We start from the raw sequence: 24,566 nt of genomic DNA, 5'->3' as shown, positions 1-24,566 counted from the left end.
TTCGACTGGAGCTGAACGCTACGGGCCACGTCGCACTCACTTAGTCCACTTCCTTATACAGTTTATGCCAAGAGCCGCAGTGGAGTGAAAAATCACACAGAGCAAGCGTATTGTCATGTTTTTCCATTTCGAGCAACGTCTTTATTTTAGACAAACTGTTGGAGAAGATAATAATTGACATAATTGCGGGAAAAATGAAAAAATCAAGCTGTGAGGAAAACGTTTTGAACAAAAGTAGAAATTATTCAAATTGAAGATATTGAAGAAATTTTTTTAAGGAAATTATGAAAATAAATCACACAGTTGTACAAACACTGAACACTGTTTGACAATTTTTAAGGGTAAAGGCGGGTGTGAAGATAAGGTACAAAAAAGGTGTCAAAAAAGATGACAGCTCAAGATGGACCGATAATTGTCCTTTTTAGCGCAGTGGCTAACGGCTTTAAATCTCCAGCACAGGTCGATGCTTTGTTTTGGTCGATGCGTTGCCTAAAAACATACACAAAGCTTTATTTTACTATTTAAATGTGAAGAAATAACTGCTGAAAACATGAAACGTGGTAAAAACGGACTGTGGGTGAGTTTGTAGTACCGTATTTTCCGGAGGGTTGCGACTTATATGTGAAATATGTTTGTTTTTTTCTTCATTATTATGCATTTTTTTGGCTGGTGCGACTTATACTCCAGTGCGACTAGAAAATACGGTAAATTGAAATGATATAATTTGGTGAAAATCATCAAAATCTGTCCTAAATATCGACCCCAAGACATCGGCAGAGCTTATTGGCCATTGTTTTTTTCTGAATTCTTAACAATCGGCATTGGCATCGACAGGGGCGCTGCCAGGGGGGCTTCAGGGGGCGCTAGTCTTCCCTAGAATGGTCATTGCACCACCATAAATCCCCCAAAGATGTTTGCCCCACTTCTAAAGCGCATCCAATCTCGACTAAAAATGTTCAAAAGGCTCCAATAAAAGAAGAATTTCTTACTAGCTTTTTAAAATCACTACAGGGGTAACTACATTTAAACTTGTATAAAACAGCAAAGCAAACATGGTAGGAGGAGGGAGGTTTGCTGCATCGTTAAAAGGCTCTAAATCAAGAGTCTCAAACTCGCGGCCTGTGGGCCAATTGCGGCCCGTGAGGTGATATTTTGTGGCCCGCAGGACAACATGAAAGTTTAATATTAGTGTGGCTTTACCATGTTGTGTGTAGAAGGTTCCTCCAAATCTGTAAACCCCAAACACACGTGTCACTTGTGCTGTGGTCAGATGTTTGTAGTCCCGTCTCAAAAGATTCAACAAATAACGATGTATATCCATAAAATCCACAAGAACTGGCGTATTTCCTCATGTAAGTTGAAAACAGCGATGATGTTTGAGAAGATTTTAACAAAGCTTTTTTTTTTGTGGAATACCTGGTGCGGCCCAGCTTCACCCGGACTCTTCCTCCTGCAGGCACCAGATAATTTGAGTTTGAGACCCCTGCTCTAAATTAACATGTTAAGTGAACATCCACATTGACGACCTTAGCCCCCCGCCTTAACTCCCCCGACTAAAAATGTCTTCGATCATGGAAAAAACCCACATCGGTCAATCTCTAATGACAGTCTTAAACTTCACGTGTCAGAGTAAACATCAGTGTGTGTCTGTTTATGAGCGTAATGTAGTAATGTCACATGTGGCATTTGTGAATTTTTGAATCATTTTAACATATTGCCCAACAATTTGTCAATTTGTTCATTTGATTTATACAGGGAGAGCACAATGAGAGGCTCAAATACAGAACAAAACAAACAAAAACAGAACAAATACCTGCATAGGTCCATTTAAAACGTTAAAAACAGGAGCAGGTGTGATTATAAATGTTTGTCACCACATTATTAAAGTGCATTAGCGGCACCAATCTATCCAGTTTTGCATGTCCTTGAAATATATTCCATTTTCGGGAAGCAAAATAACGAAAAGCTTCTAGTGCGGACAGTTTTTAGACGCAGACAATCATGAAATCTGGTATAAAACTTCAAAACGCAAGTGAGATATTCAGGCAGTCTATCGTCGTTGTCCCTTATAAATACATTTTATACAGTGTTGTTCTTCTGACACAGCGATATCCAACCTACTTTTCGTAGCGTGAACAGCGATGGCTTTTAAATTCACCACCTGTTATGAAACGAAGCGCTGAGTGAAAGAGTGAATCTAAAGGTTTCAAAGTAGAGTCTGACATCCGCATGTATAATATATCTCCATAATCTAGGACAGAAAGAAAGGCTGTTTGAACAAGAACTTTTCAGATGTTCCTATCGCGCATCTGTCTCGAAATTCCTTGTAAATGGTGCATTCAGGAAACAGGGAACGAGTAAATTGCTGATTCAAGTTCATTGCATTAACACAGCGGTATATATTGTTACTACAGGCGATTATAAAGTACCGCACCTTAATATAAAGCCCTGTATCTGCCCGTGCTCTTGTGTTCATTACTTTTGGTCCGTTCTGCCACCCTGCCGTCTAATGACTCCTCCACATCCTTCATTTCTAATCTGGATTTACTCAGAACATACTGTCTCCCATTTAAAAGCTGCGTGTGGCAGGGTTTTACTGTGGTTTATCAGCTCTCAAGCACTACAGATGAGGGACAAGCGCAACGGCTAAATTGGAAGTCTATGTTTTGTTTATAAAGAAACATAATTACTGATAATGACAATGTCCTGACACTGAAATAAGGGACATTGGCCATTTCCCTTTGGTTGCCTAGAAACAACACTGTAGTAATAAGTTCAAGCAAATCCGGCCAGTGTGTAATTTTGTTAAAATCTTGTTAAAACGTCAACGTTATATGTATAATAAGGATTTGATTTTGGCGGAAGAATAATGAGTTTCATAAAGATGTGAAGTATGGAAGACTGATATAATATGGGCGATTTTTAAACCAAGACAACGCATGACATAATCCCCGCCCAACGTTAAAGAAATGGTCCAGATATTATTCAAAACCAAAGTCTAGACTGGAACTACATTGTACAGAACTGAAAGCTTAAGTCAGCCATGTAAAAATGTGAATGTTTTTGTTCAATTAAAAAAAAAAATTAAAATTTTTTTTGATCTGAGCTGTTTTTTAACACAATCTGGGGGACTTTAACAACATCAGGTGAGCTGATGTTGTAAATGCTATAAAAGTCCCTCACAAATAACATTACAGGCACAAGCTAGCGTGCAAACAATTTTTCTGTTAGTCTGTTAGTTTTTCCTTATACAGATCTGAAAACTAAATTCAACTATGCAAAAAATGTGAATGTTTTTGTTCAATTAAAAAAAACATGTGAGCTGTTGTAAATTTTTAAATCCTTCTCAAATAATATTACAGCCACAAGCTAGTTAGCATTAGCAAACAATTTTACAGTTAGACCTAATTATTTTTTTTCCTTACAGTGAACTGAAATCTAAAGCCAACTATGCAAAAATGTGAATATGTTTTTGTTAAAAAAAAAACAAAAAACAAAAAATAACAACAGGTGAGCAGACGTTGTAAATGTTAAAGTTCCTCTCAGATAGTATTATAGCCACAAGCTAGCTAACATTAGCCAACAGTTTTTCAGTTAGACACCAAATAGTTATTTTTCCTTGTACAGAACTGAAAACTAAAGTCAGCTGTGCAAAAATGTGAATGTTTTTGTTCAATGAAAAAAAACAACTAAAAAAAACCTTTCGTTCTGACCAAAAAAACCAAAAAAAAACCTTATAACTATAAGTTATAGCTATAACTATACCAGGTGAGCTAATGTTGTAAAAGTTATAAAAGTCCTTCTCAAATAACAATACAGCCACAAGCTAGCAAACGTTAGCAAAAAAAATTTCAGTTAGACACCATATAGTTTTTTTTTTCCTTACACCAAACTGAAAATAAAGCCAACGATTAAAAAATGTGAATAGCTTTTGTTAAATAAAAAACAAAACAAAAACAAAAACATTTCGATCTGACCTGAGACCAAAAAGTCTAATAAATAATAATAAATGATAAATAAATAATACCGTATTTTCGAGACTATAAGTCACACTTTTTTTCATAGTTTGGCCTGCGGGTGCGACTTATACTCAGATGCGACTTATATGAGAAATATGGGTTTTTTTTCTTCATTATTATGCATTTTTTGGCTGGTGCGACTTAAACTCCAGAAAATACGTTAATAATAAATTAAAAACAATGTATTTTACACATGTGTCAATTGTTCAAACTAAACGACGCGTAAAAGTCCGTACATTAGCCGAACAGTTAGCGCTACCAGCAATTTTCGCTTAATGTTTACAACCAAATTAGCCTTGTCCTTGTTGTGCAATCTTTAATTAGCCCACTTTAATCCTGGACTTTAGAGACACGTACGACACCCAAACCAGGAAGGACAATAATGAAATCTGACTGCACGGAAAAGGGAATTTAATATTTGACAAGCTATAAAAAAAAACACTACAACCCCAGCCACATGTTTGGTGTGTTGATCTGTAGCATCTCCGCCTGTCAGATGATCCAGGCTCAGAGAACGCCGCTGTCACTCACTGTCATATCAGAGGGAGGGAAAAGGAGGACAGTGTCAGTGTGCGGGGTCCAGGGGGCTGTTCAGATCACTCCTCTTCTGCAGCCTCCTCCGTGTCTCGTAACAGACTCCTTTTGTTGGCGCGATTTGTCGGGTTAAGTGAGCGTTATCTTTTTACATCGCATAGATTGTTATATGGTTAAATGGGGTTAAAGGTGGACTATGGATCTTTTCTAGTCGGGGTCGGCCACCTGCTTGTTTCCATGGAGATGTTTTAGCTTTATCTCGAATTCTTTCACAGTATTCCATTTACATAATAATACATGTGTGACTCTGAAGTGCTGTATGTTTGCACGTTTTCCCCTCGACAAAACCCACAATGTCGATGAAACGTTCTGCACCGACAAAGGCGCCTACGAAACTACAAAGTGTTTAAACGAAAGAGAAATGTGAGAAAATGTTAACGCCTGTGTGAGAAAAGTGTATAAAGTGTGTGGTGAGGGGTTTTACAGCAAAAAACATATAGAATAACTGTAAAAAATGTGCGGATTTCGCCTATTGCGGGTTATTTTTAACGTAACCCCTGCGATAAACGATGGCTTCTTCCATTCTTACTGTGAGTGGGGTCACCTCTCCACAGATCTGACCTGACATTTTACTCTATGGTATCGACCGCTAAATAATTTCAATGCAATACTTTGGAACATTCTAGGTAAAACGATAAACTCTCCATAAAAGCAAGTAAGTTTCAGTTTTAGTTTGTCATTTTTGCAGTACAAAAAACACATTATTGGGTGGCCCCTTCACCAGAAAAGTTACATAGTCCAGCTTTAAAACTCTACTAAAGTCCCCACCCCCCTCGTCTTTCAGTGCAGTGGTTTGTGCCTCACCTTTAGGAGTGAAGGTGTGACTCTCCTCTGTCCGCGGGGGTCCACATCCCGCCCTGGTGCAGGCGCGAATCTGGAACCGGTACAGGCTGCCCTCCTGCAAGTCCTGCAGCCGCCACTGGGTGGTGTCAGGAGCAGTGATGTTCTTCTCCCGGGACTCCAACACCTCCAGGGAACTCTCATTAACTATGGACAGAGAGAGGAGAGAGGGAGAGAAGAGAGAGTGGGGAGGGGGAGAGAGAAAGAGGGAGAGAGACCGAGAGAAGACAGAGAGAGGGAAGAGAGAGGGAGAGAAGGCACGGGGAGAGAGAGAAAGAGGAGAGCGAAAGACGAAGAGGGAGAGGGAAGAGAGAGAAGAGAGAGAAGGGAGGGGGAGAAACAGAATGAGGAGAGAGAAAGAGGGAGAAAGAGGGAGAGGGAAGAGAGAGAGACAAAGTGAGAAGGGGGAAGAGAGAGTAAGAGGAGAGAGAGAGAGGGAAGAGAGAGAGAGAGAGTGGGGAGAGGGAGAGGGAAGAGAGAAGGGAGGGGGAGAGAGAGAAAGAGAATGAGGAGAGAGAAAGAGGGAGAGGGAAGAGAGACAGACAGAGTGAGAAGGGGAAGAGAGAGAGAGGAGAGAGAGGGAGAGAGAGAGGGGTGGAGAAAGAGAGGGAGGGAAGAGAGCAAGACAGAGAGAGAATGGGGAGAGAGAGAAAGAGGACAGAGAGAGGGAGAGAAGAGAGAGTGGGGAGGGGGAGAGATAGAAAGAGGGAGAGAGACCGAGAGAAGAGAGAGAGAGGAGAGAGGGAGTGAAGAGAGAGTGAGGAGAGGGAGAGAGACCGAGAGAAGAGAGAGAAAGAGAGAGAGGGAAGAGAGAGGGAGAGAAGGCACGGGGAGAGAGAGAAAGAGAAGAGAGAAAGACAAAGAGGGAGAAGGAAGAGAGAGAGAAGAGAGAGAAGGGAGGGGGAGAGAGGGTAGGGGGAGAAAGAGAATGAGGAGAGAGAAAGAGGGAGAGGGAAGAGAGACAGACAGAGTGAGAAGGGGGAAGAGAGAGAAAGAGGAGAGAGAGGGAGAAAGAGAGGGAGGGAAGAGAGCAAGACAGAGAGAGAATGGGGGAGAGAGAAGAGAGAGAGGACAGAGAGAGAGAGAGGGAGGGAGGGAAGAGGCGAGAGAGGTGGGGGAGAGAGAGCAAGAGGGGAGAGAGATGGGAGATAGAGGAAGAGAGAAAGAGCGACAGAGGGAAGAGAAAGGAGGAGAGAGAGACGAAAAGAGGAGAAAGTGGATAGAGCAGGAGAGAGAGAGAGAGGACAGAGGGAGAAAGAGCGTGAGAAGAGAGGTGAGAGATGTCATGTCAGTACAGGTGTGGAAGTCAGACAGACTGAAAAAGTCATCACCAGACGTGTTACCTGTGCAGAGGTACAAAGTGTTTGTACTTTTACCCAACTCGACTCCTCTGATGTTTTATGATAAACAACAAAAAGAGTAAAAGAGTCAATAAAAAAGTGATTAAAAAGAGTAAAAAAAAAAAAAAGTGTCTGTACCGGATGTGTCCATGTAGTTGAGTAAAACCTGTTTCATCTCAGTAAAAATGTAGCATATAAGCAGCTCTTCTGGTAAAAATGAGACCCCTGCTGTCTGCGTCTAATTATAAACCATATATTTGTTCACTTTTTGGTCTGTTTTGCATTACAAGAGACGACAAAACTCGGCTCTAGCCTCTGAAAGTGTGTGAAACAAGCTTAAAAACTCATCATGGTGAACAATTACGATGCTAGTAATGCATTAGAAAAGTGAAGAATAACTTTGAACCACTGCAAACGCTTTAAAACACATTCATTTTGTCACTTTCGAAGACAGTAAAGACAGTATAGCGCCTTGTAAAGTGTCTTGGCGTTATTCCCAATAGCAGCAGCGGCGATAGTAAAACCTGTATTAATCATTCTAGTTATAGTAATAGTAAACGCTCTCATTTTTATATAGCGTGTTTCCACTTTTAAGACACTCAAAGCGCTTCACAACAAGGAACCACTCACAAATTCAGACACGGGAGAACACGGACACGGGGAATGAGGTGGATTAAGTGTCTTGCCCAAGGACAAAATGACAGGATTCATGTGTGGGAGCCAGAATTGCACCGTCAACTTGCGCGTCATTGGATCTGACCGCTCAACCAATGACGTTTATGTCGAGAACGGGACTCCAACGTCCAATCTTTGGACAAACCCCTGAGCTACTATCGCCCGATGACAGTAATAGCGGTTGAAGTATTATGTATATTAATGTTTCTTAACAGTACTTGTCCTTGAGTCCAAATTTCCATATCTTTAGATAAATGCCAAAGAAATTCTCCCCAGCGCGATGTATGCGGCGCGATAATAAGACGCGGTTATAACGAGGGTCAATGGGAGAGGGAGGCGATTGATGAAGAGATGTCACGTTAGCTCAAGCTGAAACAGAAAGTAGCAGATAGCGGCGGTGACAGGTGAGCCGAGGAGGAATACATTATGAACAGAGCAGAGGGAAGATTAAAGGAACAGTCAGAGAGCTTGGGTGGAGAGGGTAAACAAGGAGCAATGGATGAGGAGGAGTGGAGGAGGAGAAGAAACGAAAACAAGCGCAGCGTCAACAAATTAGAATATCATGGAAGGGCCTGGTTTCTTCAAAGTGAAACGTGTACAGTATCATACCGAGGAGATTTACTGAATATATTAAGTTTTAAAAAGCTTTCCTTAAATGATAAATTAAAATGCGTTTCCGGTGTCGGTAGCAGTATTTTTATGTTAATTATTGTTTTACGCGATTCGAAAATGATGTCACCAAGTTCAGCGTCAGTATAAATAAACAAAAGTGAAATGATTTTGATTTGCAGCTGACGTTATCGATATTCCCTGGGGTTGTGATGCTATCTGGAAGCACTGCTCTGTCTGAGGCTTTGCTAGAGTTTAATCCGAGTTTTATTTTAATGCAAAAAAAGAACTGACGTAGCTGGAACTACAACAGGTGAGCGGATTTTGTAAACGTTGAACAAGACTGTCTGACATAACATTACAGTCGCACGGTAGGTAGCATTAGCCAACAGTTTTTGAGTGAAAATCAAACACCTAAACAGGACCATAAACCCTCGGATTCAGTTTAATTCATCTTTATTCCAGACTCATGGTCCATTTTTAAAAACAGACAAGGACAGTGACAATATAAACAGTGAACATTTAGCCACACCAGTGTCTCCACATCTTGGACTGAAGCGGATTGCACTGAATCTTCATGTCTGTGAGTGACATTTTTATTTCATTTTCAGACTTTTTCAGCCTGCAAATAAACCTGTACATTCAAAATCCTCATGGCACTGTTTGTATTGATCACAGGCTCCCAAAAATGCATTGTTTAACTAAATTTTGTCTTTTTTTTTGAGTTTTCAGACGCTGTTTAACCTTATTTGACAGAGTTCGCTAATTTGTAACAGCTCAACATTCTACCATGCACATACATGCATAACCCAAGTCATTTGAAAGGATTTTTGAGTCATGAGATTAATATTCCAAGTTTGTGGAGCTGATCCTTAAAAACGTGGATTTCTATTTGATATATTTCTTTAAAAAAAAAAAAACTCCGTAAAGTTACATAAGCCCTTGCAAATCATCTGAGAATCCAACCGATCAATCATCAAATCCTAAAACGTGAACACAACTTATTAAACGTATCTATCTCCGCGCAGATAATCCGGCGACACCATCCGGCAAAGTTACTCGCCGACAACGCCCGCTCGCAATATGTACCGTCCATCAATCACCATAACAACCGCAAAATACAAACGATAAAACACAAATACTGCATCGCTACTGAATCATTGAAGTTTTCCATTACATTCTTAATAATCTGTTCACCTTACACCCGCAGCTGACAGTCCCGGGAAATTGAAAATAGACCAAAAGAGAAATTAAACATGGGATATCTGGAGACATGTGAAGAGTTGCAGTCACAAGCAGGAATACCCAGCATGCATTAAACATCAGAGTACAGTGTGTGTGCAGACTGAGAGAGCGATGCATCTCCGGGAACCTCCCTCGTTCATATCACGCTGGGCAGACATTAAAATGCAGGTGCAACTACGCTGAGACTGTTGAGGAAAATCTATGTTATGGGCCTCTCCTAAGCCGTTTCAAATATGTGCGATTGGGGAGATGCTGTAATTACCTGAACTTTAAATGAGCTGCAGCCTCAAATCAACTTTATACCTGTACAGTATATAGCTTTATATCACACTTACACAAAATTTACATACATATATAGCCCCGTAGTGTAGTCCCAGCAGTAAAAACTCAATTGTGACGCTTGCTAAGGAATAGACTTGATGCTCCTAGTGTCTATTTTGATACAGCAATGATAATACAAAAATGACAGAAACGATGTGTTACCTTAGATCGGAAACGGATCAAGATCATTTTGTAGTTTTTTTTCAGTGTTGATACTTTAGTACTAGCTGTAAATGAGTGTCTGGTTTCAATAGTTTCTGCATAGATACAGTGCCTGGGCAAAAAATAAATAAAAAAGTCGGCATCAAAAAAAAGGTGACACATGCTAATATTTTGTTGATTAGTGTTATTTCTTCTGCATCAAAAAAAAAAGAAATCAGATCAGAAAAGCAGCATCTCCACTTTTTTTTGGCCGGGCAGTGTATCACTCAGTGTCCTAATAATCATCGACACATATATACACAAGTACTACCCTTTTTGCAGTCAAGATACTCTTCGCCATAGCTGCTTTTTTCCGCGTTAATAGGATTGTAGCTACAGAGTGTGCAGATCCCCAGAGCCGACCCATGTCCGCCGATGTAAGTGCGATGCTAACAGTTCACAGTTCACGGTGTTAGGCTAGAACTAGACTAAAGTAGTGCTATTAGTCTTGTGAAGTTTAAAATGCAGATCTTATAGGAAAAAGTTGAGCTTGTTAAACTTCCACTTGAGAAATAAATACAAATGCATGAAAACGTTCGCTCAAGCATAGCATAACTTTTCACTCGCATCACTACGAGCCAATAAATCTGCGTTTCTGCTATGGATCATTTGAAGTTTTGAAATGAAATGTCTTCAAATATCTCATGCATCCAGCGCAAACCTTGGACTATCTTTGTCCGTGTACCCTATAGAGTCGTAGTCACGATGTCTTGGCTGCGCCCTCTGCTTATTTATGTCCTTCAGAGGATGTCAAGAGAATCACGCTCAGTCCGCCTCCTCCTGATCCCGGTGTCGGCGTCGTCGGTACACGTACGCGTAGAAAATGTGCACACAACATGCTCTCACACGTGTCGAGGTGTTTTTAAGAATGACGAGGCGTGAAAGCAGGACGGTGATGCACGGTGTCGCCATGGAAATAGAAACAAATAAATAACGCACTTAACGATTTAATTTTGGTAATTACAATAACTGCTATTGTTGTGCGTCTAAATACTTGTCACCGCCTGTACGGAGCTCATCAGTGGGTAGAGACTTGCCAGACAGTTTTTCAATAGACTTTTCTTTTTTAATAATATAAATTTTAAGAGTTTTATGGAAAAGCTTGAGGGCTAATTAGCTAACCTTTGGAATAATAAAAAGTAAAATGTATTTCTGACATTTAAAAAACATGAAGTTGTTTCCATTTTGTCCGATTCAAGATGATCCTTCGCTAGTTACCACGTAGCTGGTTGAACTTTAATCTGTCTTTAAGCTCTTAATATATATTTTTTAAGTCTATAGGGGGAAAAAATGGGATTTTATATTCTGAAAACATAAACCTCCGCCCACGTTTGCTCTACATACTCATAGTTCAATGGATAAGGTTCAGTAATTTAAAGAGAATCATTGCGAATACTGGATGGACTGCAGCTACGAGCGGCTTCACACGTCACGGTCTAGTTCAGGGCAGATCGCGGCTTTTCCGTAGGTTTGATTGGCTGTGAAATTTGAGGGAATTTATACGGCGGAAATCTGTGATACGAAGCCAAATAGACCTATAAGGTTTGTGCATGAATAATTGGTTTGTGTTAATTCTGCTTTGCATCAAAAAAACAAAAAAAACCCAAAACAACCTGGGTCGCCGCTCACCCAAGCCACTTCTTCAGTTCAGTTATGGATCAGACCTGGACAACTGAGGGTTTATACGTATATCCTCGTAGTAGTTTTATAAAATTTATACACTGCCTGGCCAAAAAATAAGTTGCCACCAAAAAAAAAAGGTCACACACTCTAATATTTCCTTGGACCGCCTGCAGTCTGAACTTTATCCAAAAAAACTATGAGTATGTAGAGCAATCGTAGGCGGAGGTTTCTGGTTTCAGAATATAAAATCTCACTTTTTTTCCCTATAGACTTTAAAAATATATATTAAGAGCTTAAAGACAGATTAGAGTTCAACCAGCTACGTGGTAACTAGCGAAGGATCATCTTAAATCGGACAAAATGTAAACAAGTTCATGTTTTTTAAATGTTAGAAATACATCAATTTGATTTCGCTTCTGCAACGTCACAAGATTTATTTCCATCCAGTGTCGCATTGATGATGGTCGAGTCTGACGCTGCACAAAGCTTCTCCAGCTCATCCCAAAAATTCTCAATGGGGTTAAGGTCTGGACTCTGTGGTGGACAATCCATGTGTGAAAATGATGTCTCATGCTCCTGATCCACTCTTTCACAATTTGAGCCCGATGAATCCTGGCATTGTCATCTTGGAATATGCCCGTGTCATCAGGGAAGAAAAAATCCATTGATGGAATAACCTGGTCATTCAGTATATTCAGGTGTCAGCTGACCTCATTCTGCTGAACCTAGACCGGACCAACTGCAGCAACACCAACATATTTGCTTAGTTAAATCCAGGTGGCAACTTTTTTTTTGGCCAGGCAGGGGACAATCGAACACAGTGAACATCATCTTTCCTCCATGTTGAGTTTGGCAGTCCTCATGTCAGCTCAAAAACCCTCCTTGATTGACTGTAGCATCGGCGACAGCGTCAAAAGTTAAAAACGTTTCAGGATGCCGTGTGCACATCCACATGCACGACCGCAAAATTTCCAGGGGCACTACTTTCCTTTTTCGCTTGTCGCCAGGGAGACAGACGATTTTTTGGCTTGTCGCGCACGTTCCATCGGAAACGAGTAGAAAAGCGTCGACGTCATCCCCTCCCGTGTGTGTCGAGCCCATATGAATAAGAATTATGAATGAAAGACTTTTTGCACTTGAACTAAATTTGGAGCGAAGCAGTACAGTGATTGAATCAAAACAAAAATATGCAACAATACGCCTACTCTTGCTCTTTGGATTGTTCCTACATGACACCAATTAACATATTTTACTACAGACTGAGTGGATAAGTGGATTGGTCTAACTGGATATAAAAGGTATAAAGAGAAAGCCACAGAGGGGATCTTTTTAATGTACCTTTATCTCAAATATTATTATAACAGGAATCCGAAAAAAATCATCTAGATTTTGGAGCATACACACTGAACCTCTGACTCTTTACATATATTTGAATAAGGAAGAACAGGATGTAATGTATTGAGAATCTGACTAGACCCGGTGGGCAGGGGCGTAGGCGGCAAAGGGCTGTCTCTAGCTTTCCATTTTATACAAAAGATTTTACAAATGTCAGCCAACAAGAGCGTAGCCTTTGGAAACAGAGCAAACCCAATGAAAGACCCTCCCTCACTCCTTCACCCCGGACTGTCCGTTCACATAAAGGTGGCCTGTTTGTACAGACGGAGCGCTTGTGAGTGATAAATGCCAAATAAATTGAAGAAAAAAGATGCTATTGAGTGGGATGTTCCCTTTTAGAGCAAAAAAGCTGCAGTCCAAGAGGGGAGAAAAGATAAGATACACAGACAGAACTGTCAAAATGCAGTCCCAAAGCCGGAGCACAAATTGGGCTGCTGCAGGGAAGGAACAGAGCAGTGAGTTCAGAATTAAACAGTGCCACCTAGTGTTTACTGGGAGAACATAATGTATTGAAGAGGGGAGATGAGAAAGGGCGAGTGATTGAAAGAGTAAACAGCAGGCTATCAGCCTCATCAAATGAGAAAAACAACCCAAGGCTCAAAGGTAAACAAGAACTTCAATCTTTGCTCTTAGGTTACTAACTGTCCTCCACACACTATTGGACTCTGCATTAAAGGGCCCATATTATGCTATTTTCTGAGCTTTATTATTATCACAAATATACCTGCAGTTGTGTGTTTTGTTCTTTTGTTTCATACACACATGTTTAACACACAAACTGCATATTTAGCCGAGTTATTTTCTCAAATTAAAACACGCTGTTCCACCTTATGACGTCATAAAGTAGGTCCACTGCGTTTTTAAACTCCACACACCTTCTCTAGACTCATTTGGATGATTTAAGCCCTGGAATTGCCAATCTCTACAGAACTAAAGCTAAAAGAAGCGTGTGAACCTGAAAACTCCCACGTCATGACATCACAAGGTGGAACAGAGCGTTTTGAGCTTTGGAGATGTACAGACTAATAATAAAGGGTGACTCAAACATGTGAATGAAACAAAACACAACTCCAGGTCTGTTTTTGAGGAGGTAACAGCATTAGAACATGACGTAAAGCTCACAAGAGTCAATTTTTAATATAAGACTTTTAACAATAAGAAATAGCGATAATGGAGTAAAACTGGAGCTTTTAACAAACCCCAAATTCAGTCAAGGATTATTTATACAGTGTCATATGATTAAATGTGTAATGGAAGCCACATATTTCAAAAAAGAGCCTCTTAGAACATAAATTAAATGTAATCCATAGACAGATATCAACACTTTGTGACTTACTGAGGTGATACTGGAGGACGTAGCCCGTGAGGACGCCCTTTGTCTCAGACGGGGGACTCCACACCAGTAAAATGGAGTCTTTTTGTGCGTTGGAGGTGGTCAGGATGGGCACCTGGTCGGGAACTGTAATGAAAAAAATGATAATCTCACGTTAAAATATATATCTGTTCGATGTACCGTATGAGAACTATCATTATTTTTATTTAGTCATGAACAGCGCTCCGTCAGTTATCAGAAACCTGACAATTTAACAGGGCTGTCATCATGTCATGGATTTCCTCTGAATTCTTTGATCTCGTTTTTATTCTACCGTGTATTTGTTAGCCTAAAGCATCAAGAGGTACTGCATATATGGAGCGGTAAACAACTGGGGGCTATTCTTACTTACCGCGTTCATTTGTCGCTATTGTGAAGTGTGTCGCGGTTAATGTAACTTTGTTTGATCAAAATCTTAATGTCAGATTGTCAGATTTTCAACGTATATAAGCAAAAATGTTCAACGCCAACGTCTATAGTTATCGTTCCTTTTCTTTTGCATGCAGCCTTTTAATCTCTTCTTAAATTTAAAAGAAATAAGCGAAGCAGTCACAGATGCAAACCAGCAATTATCTCGTTTTAGCCTCGTTTAAAGTCACATATTTAATTGGCATTTATCGCTTTTTCTTTTCCTGATTATTCCTTTTGTGTTTTGAACTGCTTCTATGTGATCATCCAAGCGTAACATTTTGAAACCTGCATGAATGCCACACAGATCTGAACCAGGATTGCACTGTTTATGTGCAACAATAACCACAAAGGAGTTAGTAACACAACAGACAATAGGAGCAGGGGAAGACCTTACCTTAATTACAATTATGAAAGCATACCACCCTTTTTTTTATTTTTTTAATCCCAAATTATGTTTAAAAGAAGACCTATTATGCTTGTGTCTGCTATATAATTACATTGCCTGTCCAAAAAAACACACTCACACACTCTAATATTTGGTTGTTCCGCCTTTAGCTTTGATTACGTCACACATTCGCCGTAGCATTGTTTCGATTTCGCTTCTGCAACGTCACGAGATTTATTTCCATCCAGTGTTGCATTAATTTTCCACCCTGATCGTGCATTGATGATGGTAGAGGTGTCAGCTGACCTCATTCTGCTGAACCTAGACCGGACCAACTGCAGCAAGACCAACATATTTGCTTAGTTAAATCCAGGTGGCGACTTTTTTTTTGGCCAGGCAGTGTATAATCTGACACTCGTGGATCATTATGTTAAAACTTGCACATTTTAAATCATAATATTCATCTTAAACAACTCAATACAAGAAGTTCGCTGACTTAAGTGTTAGAAATATGCAGTGTCCAATGGGAGCTGATGTTGGCGTAAATGTCATCGCAACAAAGAGCCGTGTAGCTGTTGGCCTCTCCTATAGATAGCTGCAGATCAGACTAGCGAATAGCGATTTTAAAAACAAATTTGTGCCAAAATGACTACACAAGGCGGCCAAATCCTATGCGTACCATCGATTAAGAAAATAAAATTGAAGAACAAGTAAGTAACAGTCCGTACGTTACAGTGGGTGTTTTACAGTGACAGCAAAAACGAGGATTAATCGACAATATGGCGTCTTGAAAATAAGCGATTAATGATTGCTCGAACATGCACGAACCGCTCCAAAAACTACTTGGAGAGGTTAAATGCGAATACGGAACAACTTAATCATTGCTAAAAGCTCTGAAAAGTCAATAATGTAGAATAGATCTGCTTTAAGAATAAACAGCCAAAAGTATTTCCACTTAAAGTCCAATTATCCACTTTTCCTCTTACAATAGCTATAATTCACATTCTCATGTTGGTGTATATGAATTCTCGTTGTGAGTGCATGCTTTTCTGCGCTCAACACTCAGCAACAGCCGACTTAATAGCTGTTTTCCATTCTCTTGTAGTTTTACTTTTTCTGCTCTTGTGACCTGTGCAAGTCATTAAACATTTTCTGGGTCTTTAATGGAAGCGAGGTTTTGACACCGGCTGTCAGTTCCGATTCAAACGCACAAGAAAATAGACACTGGTTCAATGCTTTATAACTAATGTATAGGAAAAGTGGGATAGCGGTGCCTCTCACCTCCTTCGGGAGTGCTGAAGATGACCGGGTCGCTCTTTGGCCCATTGCCCTTCTTATTGAACACATTGACGGTGAGGCTGTACTCGGAAAACGGTTCAAGACTGGGCACAATGGCGTGATTCCTTTTCCCGGGAAATGACAGGGATTGGCGTTCGTCTAAAAGCTTGCTCGGATACAGGAGGCTTCGTTTTCTCAACCAGTGGATCTGTGGGAGGAGAGCGGCAGAGTGGTTAGCCCGAGAGCAGACACGAGGAGACAAAGAGGGTCAAACGGTGAAAAGAGATTTGACAGGGCAGTAATTGGTAAGACGCACTGAAAACGCCTTATTCAAACCGAGTTATTATCAAAAACGTTCGTTAGAAAGTTCAGGTCAGGAAAAACATGGAGGCTATTGGGATTTTTTGTCAGTTCAGTTCAGTTCAAATGTATTTATAAAGCACATTTAAACACAACTTCAAGAGCTTCACGTAAAAGTCAACAAAAAACAAATATTCAAATAACACAATAAATAGGAAAAGAACAAGAAAACACCAAGATATCCTGTGTAGTTAGTGTTAAATACCAGGGAGGAGAGGTGGGTTTTCAGTCTAGTTTTAAACTGTGGTAAATACTGAGAGGGTTTGACAGGCAGAGGGCGCTGTTCCATAGTCTGGCGATTTGGCGAAACATGTTTTGGTGTTTTAATTCTATTTATATTCAGATATGCTCCAGAAAAAACATACACAAACTAGATGAAATGTTGAAGTTCAGCAAAAACATAAGGAAATATACATTAACTGTTTAAAATGACAAAATCTGTACACAAGCCTAGTCTATAAAAATGTACCATCTACTCCTTAACCTTGTGGATTTTTCTGTCTAAAATTAAAGTGTCCCAGTTTGTTGCATCGAGATCTTGGGCCGGTGTGGAGTCCAGTGTTTTTGGAACATGATTACTCACATTGTATCCCCCCAGATGCCCTCGCACTGTGGCCGGTGGGACTGGGGTCCAGCTAACTCTCAGCACAGTGGTGTTGATCACCTCCACCGCCACGTCCCGCGGTGCTGCAGTGGGAACTGAACAAAGTCAGAGCCAGGGGTCAGTAAAGCAATAGACACAATATGAACAATACAGAAGTTTTAGAGCTGCCATAAAGTTTATTTGTCCTGAAGGTAAAAAAAGTACTCTCAGTTGTATCCATTGTCAAAATGTGTGGAACTATATAAAAAGGCAACATAAACTCCCCAAAATATTTACATTTCTTAGCACCCGGGCTTCTTCACAGAGACATGAATGTGTGGGTGAGTTAAATGTCTCATAGTGAACTAATGTGATAGAGAGTGTTAATCCCACAGCTGCAGCGAACTGGCCACAGTCCAGGTTGTGCTGCCCCAGGCCTGTAATGGTGGAATAGGCTCCAGCCACCCACTTATGGAATAAAAATAAAATAAGACATTCTGTTATGGGTCAATTTTAGAGGGTTTTGTTGTGAGACCTTCTCAATTTTTTATGAACAAATAATCATTTTCACACTAAAAGTTTATTTACTTTTTTATGAACGCTAGAATGATGTTAAAAAATGCATTTTCTTTCAGCTTAAGCAAAATATAATGTGTTAGAGATCGTCCGATATGGGTTTTATTATGGCCGATGCTGATATTTTAGAATCTAGAGCAGATGAGAGCCAATAAACTCCATAATTTCGCCTATATATATATGATTTGAAGTGACTACTGACTTAATTGTTCTCTGTACCAATATATATCATCCTATTTCAAATGTGTGTTATGTTTAACTAACTCCATACAGCTACGGCCGAGTCTACACGGCTTTCCTTAATATTCCAATATACAGATGTATTTATGCAATACAGAACCCCCCAATGAAGCCCCTGACTCCTATCACAAAGCAACAGCACATCTATCATGAAAGCCAAATGCTCTAAACACGGCGGGCTGAATTCAAAGGCTCACTGGAGGGAAGCACTCTGCCGCTGCGGGCCTACTCAAGCTGTGTCGTGATCTGTGAAAACCCCCACAGATTCTCACACACAAGGGAAACACAGGCCGGGAGACACCTGCTGTACACAACTACTTTTTCTTAGGGGGCTAATAGTCACTACTGCACACCTGCACAGAGTTAGAACAACAAGAGAGGAGGAACTCAACCTGAGACATTTTCACGCAGGCAATGCCACACAACAGCTGACAGCGACGGGGGAGGAACAAATAAAACAGAGGTGTTACGGAAGATTTTTACAATTGTCATAAGCATGTTCAAAGAAATGTCTGGGTGTAAAGAGCTAGAGTTTAAACCCTCAAGAACATCTAAATTAATACTTGCTTTGTAAGATGTAAAAGTTTGCAACAATGTTATGATTTGAACAGTGGAAAATTGTTGTTGTGCTTTTCTTTAGAAATTGCAGAGGGGGAGATTTTAAAATTTGAATAAATCAGTCAAACATTATTCCACAAAAAGCTGCACAAAAACTATGGCTTTTGTTTTGTTCTCTCTCTTACTTGTTTGTCTTTTTTAAACAATTCATCAATTCAAGTATTTAGCATAATCTTGATACAAAATAATAATAATAATGCATTAGTAAATTAACATACATTTCAGACTATAAGATGCTACTTTTTTCCCATGATTTGAACCCTGCAGCCTCTACAACGGTGTGGCTAATTTATATATTTTTACTGGCTAATGGCCCACCAGGGGGCGCTCTCTAGCAGTAAACGCAAAAGTAATAGAGATGTGGAGAAAGACTAGTTTTGATTTTGTCCATCACGCCACAGCCTCATCATGGAAAACACACAAAGAAGAGCCACTGCACGTAAGTTTGGCATTGATGAACCGATGGTGCAACGTTGTAGGCGGCAGCGGGAAGAACTTAGTCAATGTAAAAAGACGACAAAAGCTTTTAGAGGAAATAAACGCAGATAGCCAGTGTTCGTGCTGTTTTATTTTCTAAACCTGCAGGTATGTTCATCCCGTGTTGGTGCTTTACTGTCGATTTCCAGGCACAGTTTTTTTTAAAAAGTGTGTCTTAAATTAAAACTAAAAAAGAAAAACAAAACTTCCCTGTACCTGTAGTTTTTCTGTGTAAATATCTCATTTTACAACATGAAAACCTGCGACTTATATTCAGGTGCGGGTTACATATGCACAAAATTGATTTTCTTTTCAAATTTAGTTGATTCGACTTATATTCAGGTGCGCTCTATGGTCCGAAATTTACTGTATATACTCCTTTTTTTTTTTTTGCTCAAAGTCATTCACTCCATACTTGTTGGTGGTAAGATATTATCGTAGCTACAGTGGCCGTGGGGCAGACTGATGGAAGGAAGGCTACCAATCTCCGACGTTGACCCTTCCCACCGCTACCAAATGTATTCACAGGATACAACAACAGTATGTACTCGATCAGGCAAAATCAAGTGTTTTCAAGGTTGTATAGTCAGAACCTCAACATTTTCTGAAAGAGAGTGACCTTTTCGATAATCCCGTGTGGTTGATATAACTTGTCTCTTGTCTATAAATGTGTCTTACTGTCCACTTACCGTCTTCTCCTGAGTACCCTGTGATAGTTTTCGGTTCAGGCCCCCACCCGTGACTGTTCCTGCTTTGGATTTTAATCTCGTACGGCACAAACGTTGACGTATTCCTGACGACGAAGGAGTGTCTTTTGACGAGAGACTCTTTCCACTGGTCGTCCACCCCCAGCCTCCTGTAGCTCACCCTGTACTCGAGGCCCGGCCCGTTGTGCTCGATGGGCAACAGCGGCTGTGACGGAATAATGAACGGACAAGATGTTAATGAAATTCACAGCTCCAAGCACAATCATTTTTACTGTACAAATATATAGATGGAAAAATGGTTAACTCACGTCCCAGCTTATTTCCATTTGATGAGGGAGGTAGCCTTGAATTTTGATGTTCTCTGGGTTTTGATCAGGTGCTGTGAAGACATATTATGTAAAAGTGGGTGAAAGAAAATCATCATATGGCAATTTTATAAGAGTCTACTGCAGATCTTGATTTTAATGTGATCGCGATGACCAAAAAATCGACTTTTACTTTGATAAACATGGCTTTAAATGTTATGTTTTTGATATAAACAAGGCAGACTTTTCTCAGAGCCCTAAATAACACAAAGATAGTCACGTCAATCCTTAAAAGTCTGAACTCCCACCAAAAATGGAAAACTGGGTTGATGTGATGGCTGATATTTATGTTATGGAGAAACTGAGTTATACTTTAAAGATTAGAAACAGAGAAATTTGAGAATATATGGAAAGACTGGCTGGACTTTGTAAAACCACTAAGATCGGACTTTATTTAAATGCCTTTATTCCCCCTTTGTTTTGGTTCTGCTACTGTTATTTTATTTTATTAATTTTAATTTATTTTTATTTTTTATTTATTTATTTTTTATTTTTTATTTATATATTTATTTACTTATTTATTTGTTTATTATATATATATTTACTTATTAATTTGTTTATTTATTTATTATTTATTTTATTGTTTTATTATTTATTTGTAGCTTTTATTTATTTTATTTATTTTTTATTATTGTTTTTTTTATAATTATTTCCTTTTACATAAGAAAAAAAAATATCAATTGTACACTATATGCATATTTTGTACTACAAAATCAATAAAAAATATAAAAAGAAAAAGTAAAAAAGTAAAGTAAAAAAAAAAAAATCTTTCCTCCAAACTGGATGTTTTTACTAATAAAAACCCAATCTAGTCAGTTTGAAAGTATTGCATTGCTTCTATGAAAATTCAGTCAATTTCAAAGCCCTATTTCCAGTTTTACGTCTAATCTTTACTTTGGCTTAAGCAGTAATTAAAGTTGTCTGCCTCTTCTTAGAATCATACATCACTGTCACACACTGGTTCATCTGGTCAATCACGTGAAGCATGACAAAGGAAGGACGACAGGGGAAAACGTAGACGCAACAGAAATTCATTACATCACAAATATTTCCTCTCCAAAATACAGGTACTACAAGACCACGCCGCAGTTCAATTTCAAATCATATCGCCCACAGTTTCTCAGTTCTCCGTTTCTTCTCATGTCATATTTTGATGTTTATAAATTCACTTTGCTCAGAGCTGCTTACGTCCCCTATTTACCGACCGCAATAACTTTCGTTTTCGTTCACCTCGACCTGAGATTTGAGGTGTTTTTGAAGCACGCCTTGGAGGTTGAAACAGGTTTTGCGCAGCTGGTGATGCAAATATTCAAATGGAAGAGTCAAGGTGAAGCATTGACATGTGCTGGAGCAGATACTGTGGGATTTCAAGGCCTTCAAAACTATCTCCTAACCCCCCACTGCGACTAAATCCTGTGGCTACATCCTCCTCCTTTCCGTGCGTTTCAAAAGAGTAGTTAAAACTTTGCATATAGGTTCAAAACCAGACAGATAAACCCGAGAAGAAAACATAATACAGCTGTGTGAGTGTTACCAGCAGGGGGCGTTTTGTGTCTCAGCGTGGGCTCACTGGGGGGTCCCGGTCCCACCATATTAGCGGCGTACACCCTGAATTGATAGTTGAGGTGTCCATGTAAAATCAGGTTGGCGGTTGCCAGGTTACCAGGGACTTTCTTCAGCTCCTTCCATCTTCCCGGTTCCCACTGGCTTTCCTCGTACTCCACCACGAATTCTGCAGCCGGGCGCGAAAAAACAGGTTTAGCCACGAGCACAATAGTCAGATTTTCACATGGGGCTTATGATATTACACTGTATACATTTTAGATACAAGAAGACGTGTGTGTACCAGGATAGAGTAAGCAGTAGGTCCTTTAAAAGTTGTACAAATATACTCTAAATGTGGAATTCTGGAGGCAAACGTAAAATGCAGTGTGAAAAATTAGGATTAAACTTGTCCCTCGTGTCTCCTGTACAGTACAGAGTGTGTTCAGACAAATTTACATAAACGTTGGATCGCAGTGTGACTCTGAAGTGCTGTACGTTTGCAATTTGTTTTCTCCCCGACAAAACCCACATTGTCGATGAAACGATCTGCACCGACAAAGACGCCTACGAAGGTTTGAGCTTTGAGAGAGTTTAAACGAGAGAGAAATGTGAGAAAATGTTAACGCCTGTGTGAGAAAAGTGTATAAAGTGTGTGGTGAGGGGTTTTACAGCAAAAAACATATAGAATAATTGTGAAAAATAAAGCAATAGGCCCTTTAAAAGTTTGTACAAATACATTTTAATTTCTGGAATGGAGGAAACTGTAAGAAAAAGTAAAGTGGGGCATAATACAACGTGAAAAATTAGCATTACTCGCAAAAATAAAAAAATAAAATCATTTAAATGTCAGTTGTGGTTGTATGCACACACTACTCTTAAAGGGCCCATATTACGCTATTTTCTGATCTACGTTATAATGTTTCCTCATCACAAACAGACCTGGACTTATGTTTTGTTTCATTCACACATGTTTAACACACAAACCCTGCAGATTTACGCTGACTTCTTCTCTCAAACTGAAAACACTCTGTTCCAACTTGTGATGTCATCGTGTGGTAATACAGGAAGTGCTCCACTGTGTTTTTAAACTCCACACACCTTCACTAAAGATAATATCAGCCCTTTAAATGTGGAAATATGGATGTTTTTACATGACCGAATGGGAGTATACATGGTTTGATTGAAATTGATGGATAATTAGAGGTATTTTAATCGTTTATAACCTGCAAATTGAAACTAGTTTTAGCTAAATCTAGTGTAAAGCATCTCTTTTTTTATGATATTAACGTGTTTGCACATGGTCCCTCTTAAAATAAACCAATAAACTATGACATCATGAGGTGGACCAGAGCATTTTGAGGTTTGGAGATGGACAGACTAATAATAAAATGTGACTCAAACGTGTGTGAATGAAACAAAAACACAACGCCAGGTCTGTTTTTCAGGCAGTAACAACATTATAACATGACTTAAACTTCACTTAAGAACATACATAACCAAATAAAACACTTCAGAATTTTACATATGTTACAATTTGCAAACTAAAAGTATAATTCAGATGTTAACTATCATGAAATCAATCCACACTGTTTTAATGATACACCTCTAGTTATCTATATTACGGATGTGTTATGGCCGTATTAAATGTATTAAATGGGTTTTGATGCTGCAGTAACTCACAAATTCTCAAAATGATGGAGCACTGGACCAGTTAATTTAATGTTTAACGATAAAGACGAGAGTAATTATAGTGAAGATTAAATACTGCACCTGTGACGGGGCTGTTGTTTTCAGCTCCAGGAGTCCAGGACAAGCTGATGTTTCTAAGGTCTTGAAGTTCAGAAATCGATAAATTTACAGGAGCGTCTGGAACATCTACGAAACGAACAAATACAAATACATGTTTTAGTCTTTAAAGAGTCACGACATGGAAATATGTTGAGTTTTGACTTGACGAAAAACTTTAAAATACATAAATAAACCAAAAGTAGCATTTTATTACAGAAAGAAATATCATGTCCCATCAAATTATAGAAAAAAAAACATTGTTCAAGCATCGTTTTGTCTTTCTTGATGACTGAAAGGTTTTTATTCTGCACTTTTCTCCTTTAATGTTTAATTTTATGATGATTATTTGTGATTGATAATGTTTCGATTTGTTGTATTGTGATTTTAATGTTGTTTTTATTCCGTAAAACACTTTGAATTACCTCGCGTATGAACTGTGCTATACAAATAAAGTCGCCTTGCCTTGAAAGCAACCTCCTCCGTTACCCATAATCCACTAAAATACACGAGTTTGGCCTTAGACACAGAGGAAGGACGGTGACCAGACTGAGAAATGTTCTGTTTAGAAAATACAAAGAGGAGCAGTCTGGATCCCATGCTACTTCCTTGCTATACAATACGGTACATTATTTCCAAATTAGTAGCGGTATATTCCAAAAATCACAATGTTGTCTCTGGATAGCTGATAATGACAGAAATAAAATTCTAAAAAATATAGGAAATAAGGTGGTATAAATATTATCCAGTCATATGTAAAAGAAAAAAAAAGAAAAAAAAAAACTATCATTACCATTATCGTAATACAGATCTAGGCCTGTCACGATAACTCATTTAGAAAAGTGATGTATCGTTGGAGTAAATATATTTATATCATTTTATTGCAGAAACAAATTTTGTGTCGCATTGATTTAAAGAAAAGACATTGTTCAAGCACGTTTCTGTCTGTACTGGATTATGGAGATATAATAAACATGCAGACTTCAGCTTCTACTTTGAAAC

The 24,566-nt window shown here is 39.2% G+C and overlaps 1 protein-coding gene across 6 annotated transcripts in view; it reads right to left on the bottom strand.

Moving 5' to 3' along the window:
- LOC117373050 (neural cell adhesion molecule L1-like protein) overlaps nucleotides 1-24,566 on the bottom strand; it is a 94,952-nt gene that overhangs the window by 31,088 nt on the left and 39,298 nt on the right. For all 6 annotated transcript variants that reach the window (XM_055223163.1, XM_055223166.1, XM_055223164.1 and 3 more), the window contains 8 exons: nucleotides 23,550-23,654; nucleotides 21,769-21,966; nucleotides 20,178-20,248; nucleotides 19,852-20,074; nucleotides 17,252-17,367; nucleotides 16,312-16,516; nucleotides 14,199-14,321; nucleotides 5,418-5,600 (listed from right to left, as the gene is read on the bottom strand). In XM_055223163.1, coding sequence (XP_055079138.1) covers nucleotides 5,418-5,600; nucleotides 14,199-14,321; nucleotides 16,312-16,516; nucleotides 17,252-17,367; nucleotides 19,852-20,074; nucleotides 20,178-20,248; nucleotides 21,769-21,966; nucleotides 23,550-23,654 — 1,224 coding nt within the window. The remainder of the gene's footprint in view (nucleotides 1-5,417; nucleotides 5,601-14,198; nucleotides 14,322-16,311; nucleotides 16,517-17,251; nucleotides 17,368-19,851; nucleotides 20,075-20,177; nucleotides 20,249-21,768; nucleotides 21,967-23,549; nucleotides 23,655-24,566) is intronic.

This window comes from Periophthalmus magnuspinnatus, chromosome 7 (assembly GCF_009829125.3).
Source record: "Periophthalmus magnuspinnatus isolate fPerMag1 chromosome 7, fPerMag1.2.pri, whole genome shotgun sequence".
Classification (NCBI taxonomy): domain Eukaryota; kingdom Metazoa; phylum Chordata; class Actinopteri; order Gobiiformes; family Gobiidae; genus Periophthalmus; species Periophthalmus magnuspinnatus.
This window is presented reverse-complemented; position numbering and strand designations above follow the sequence as displayed.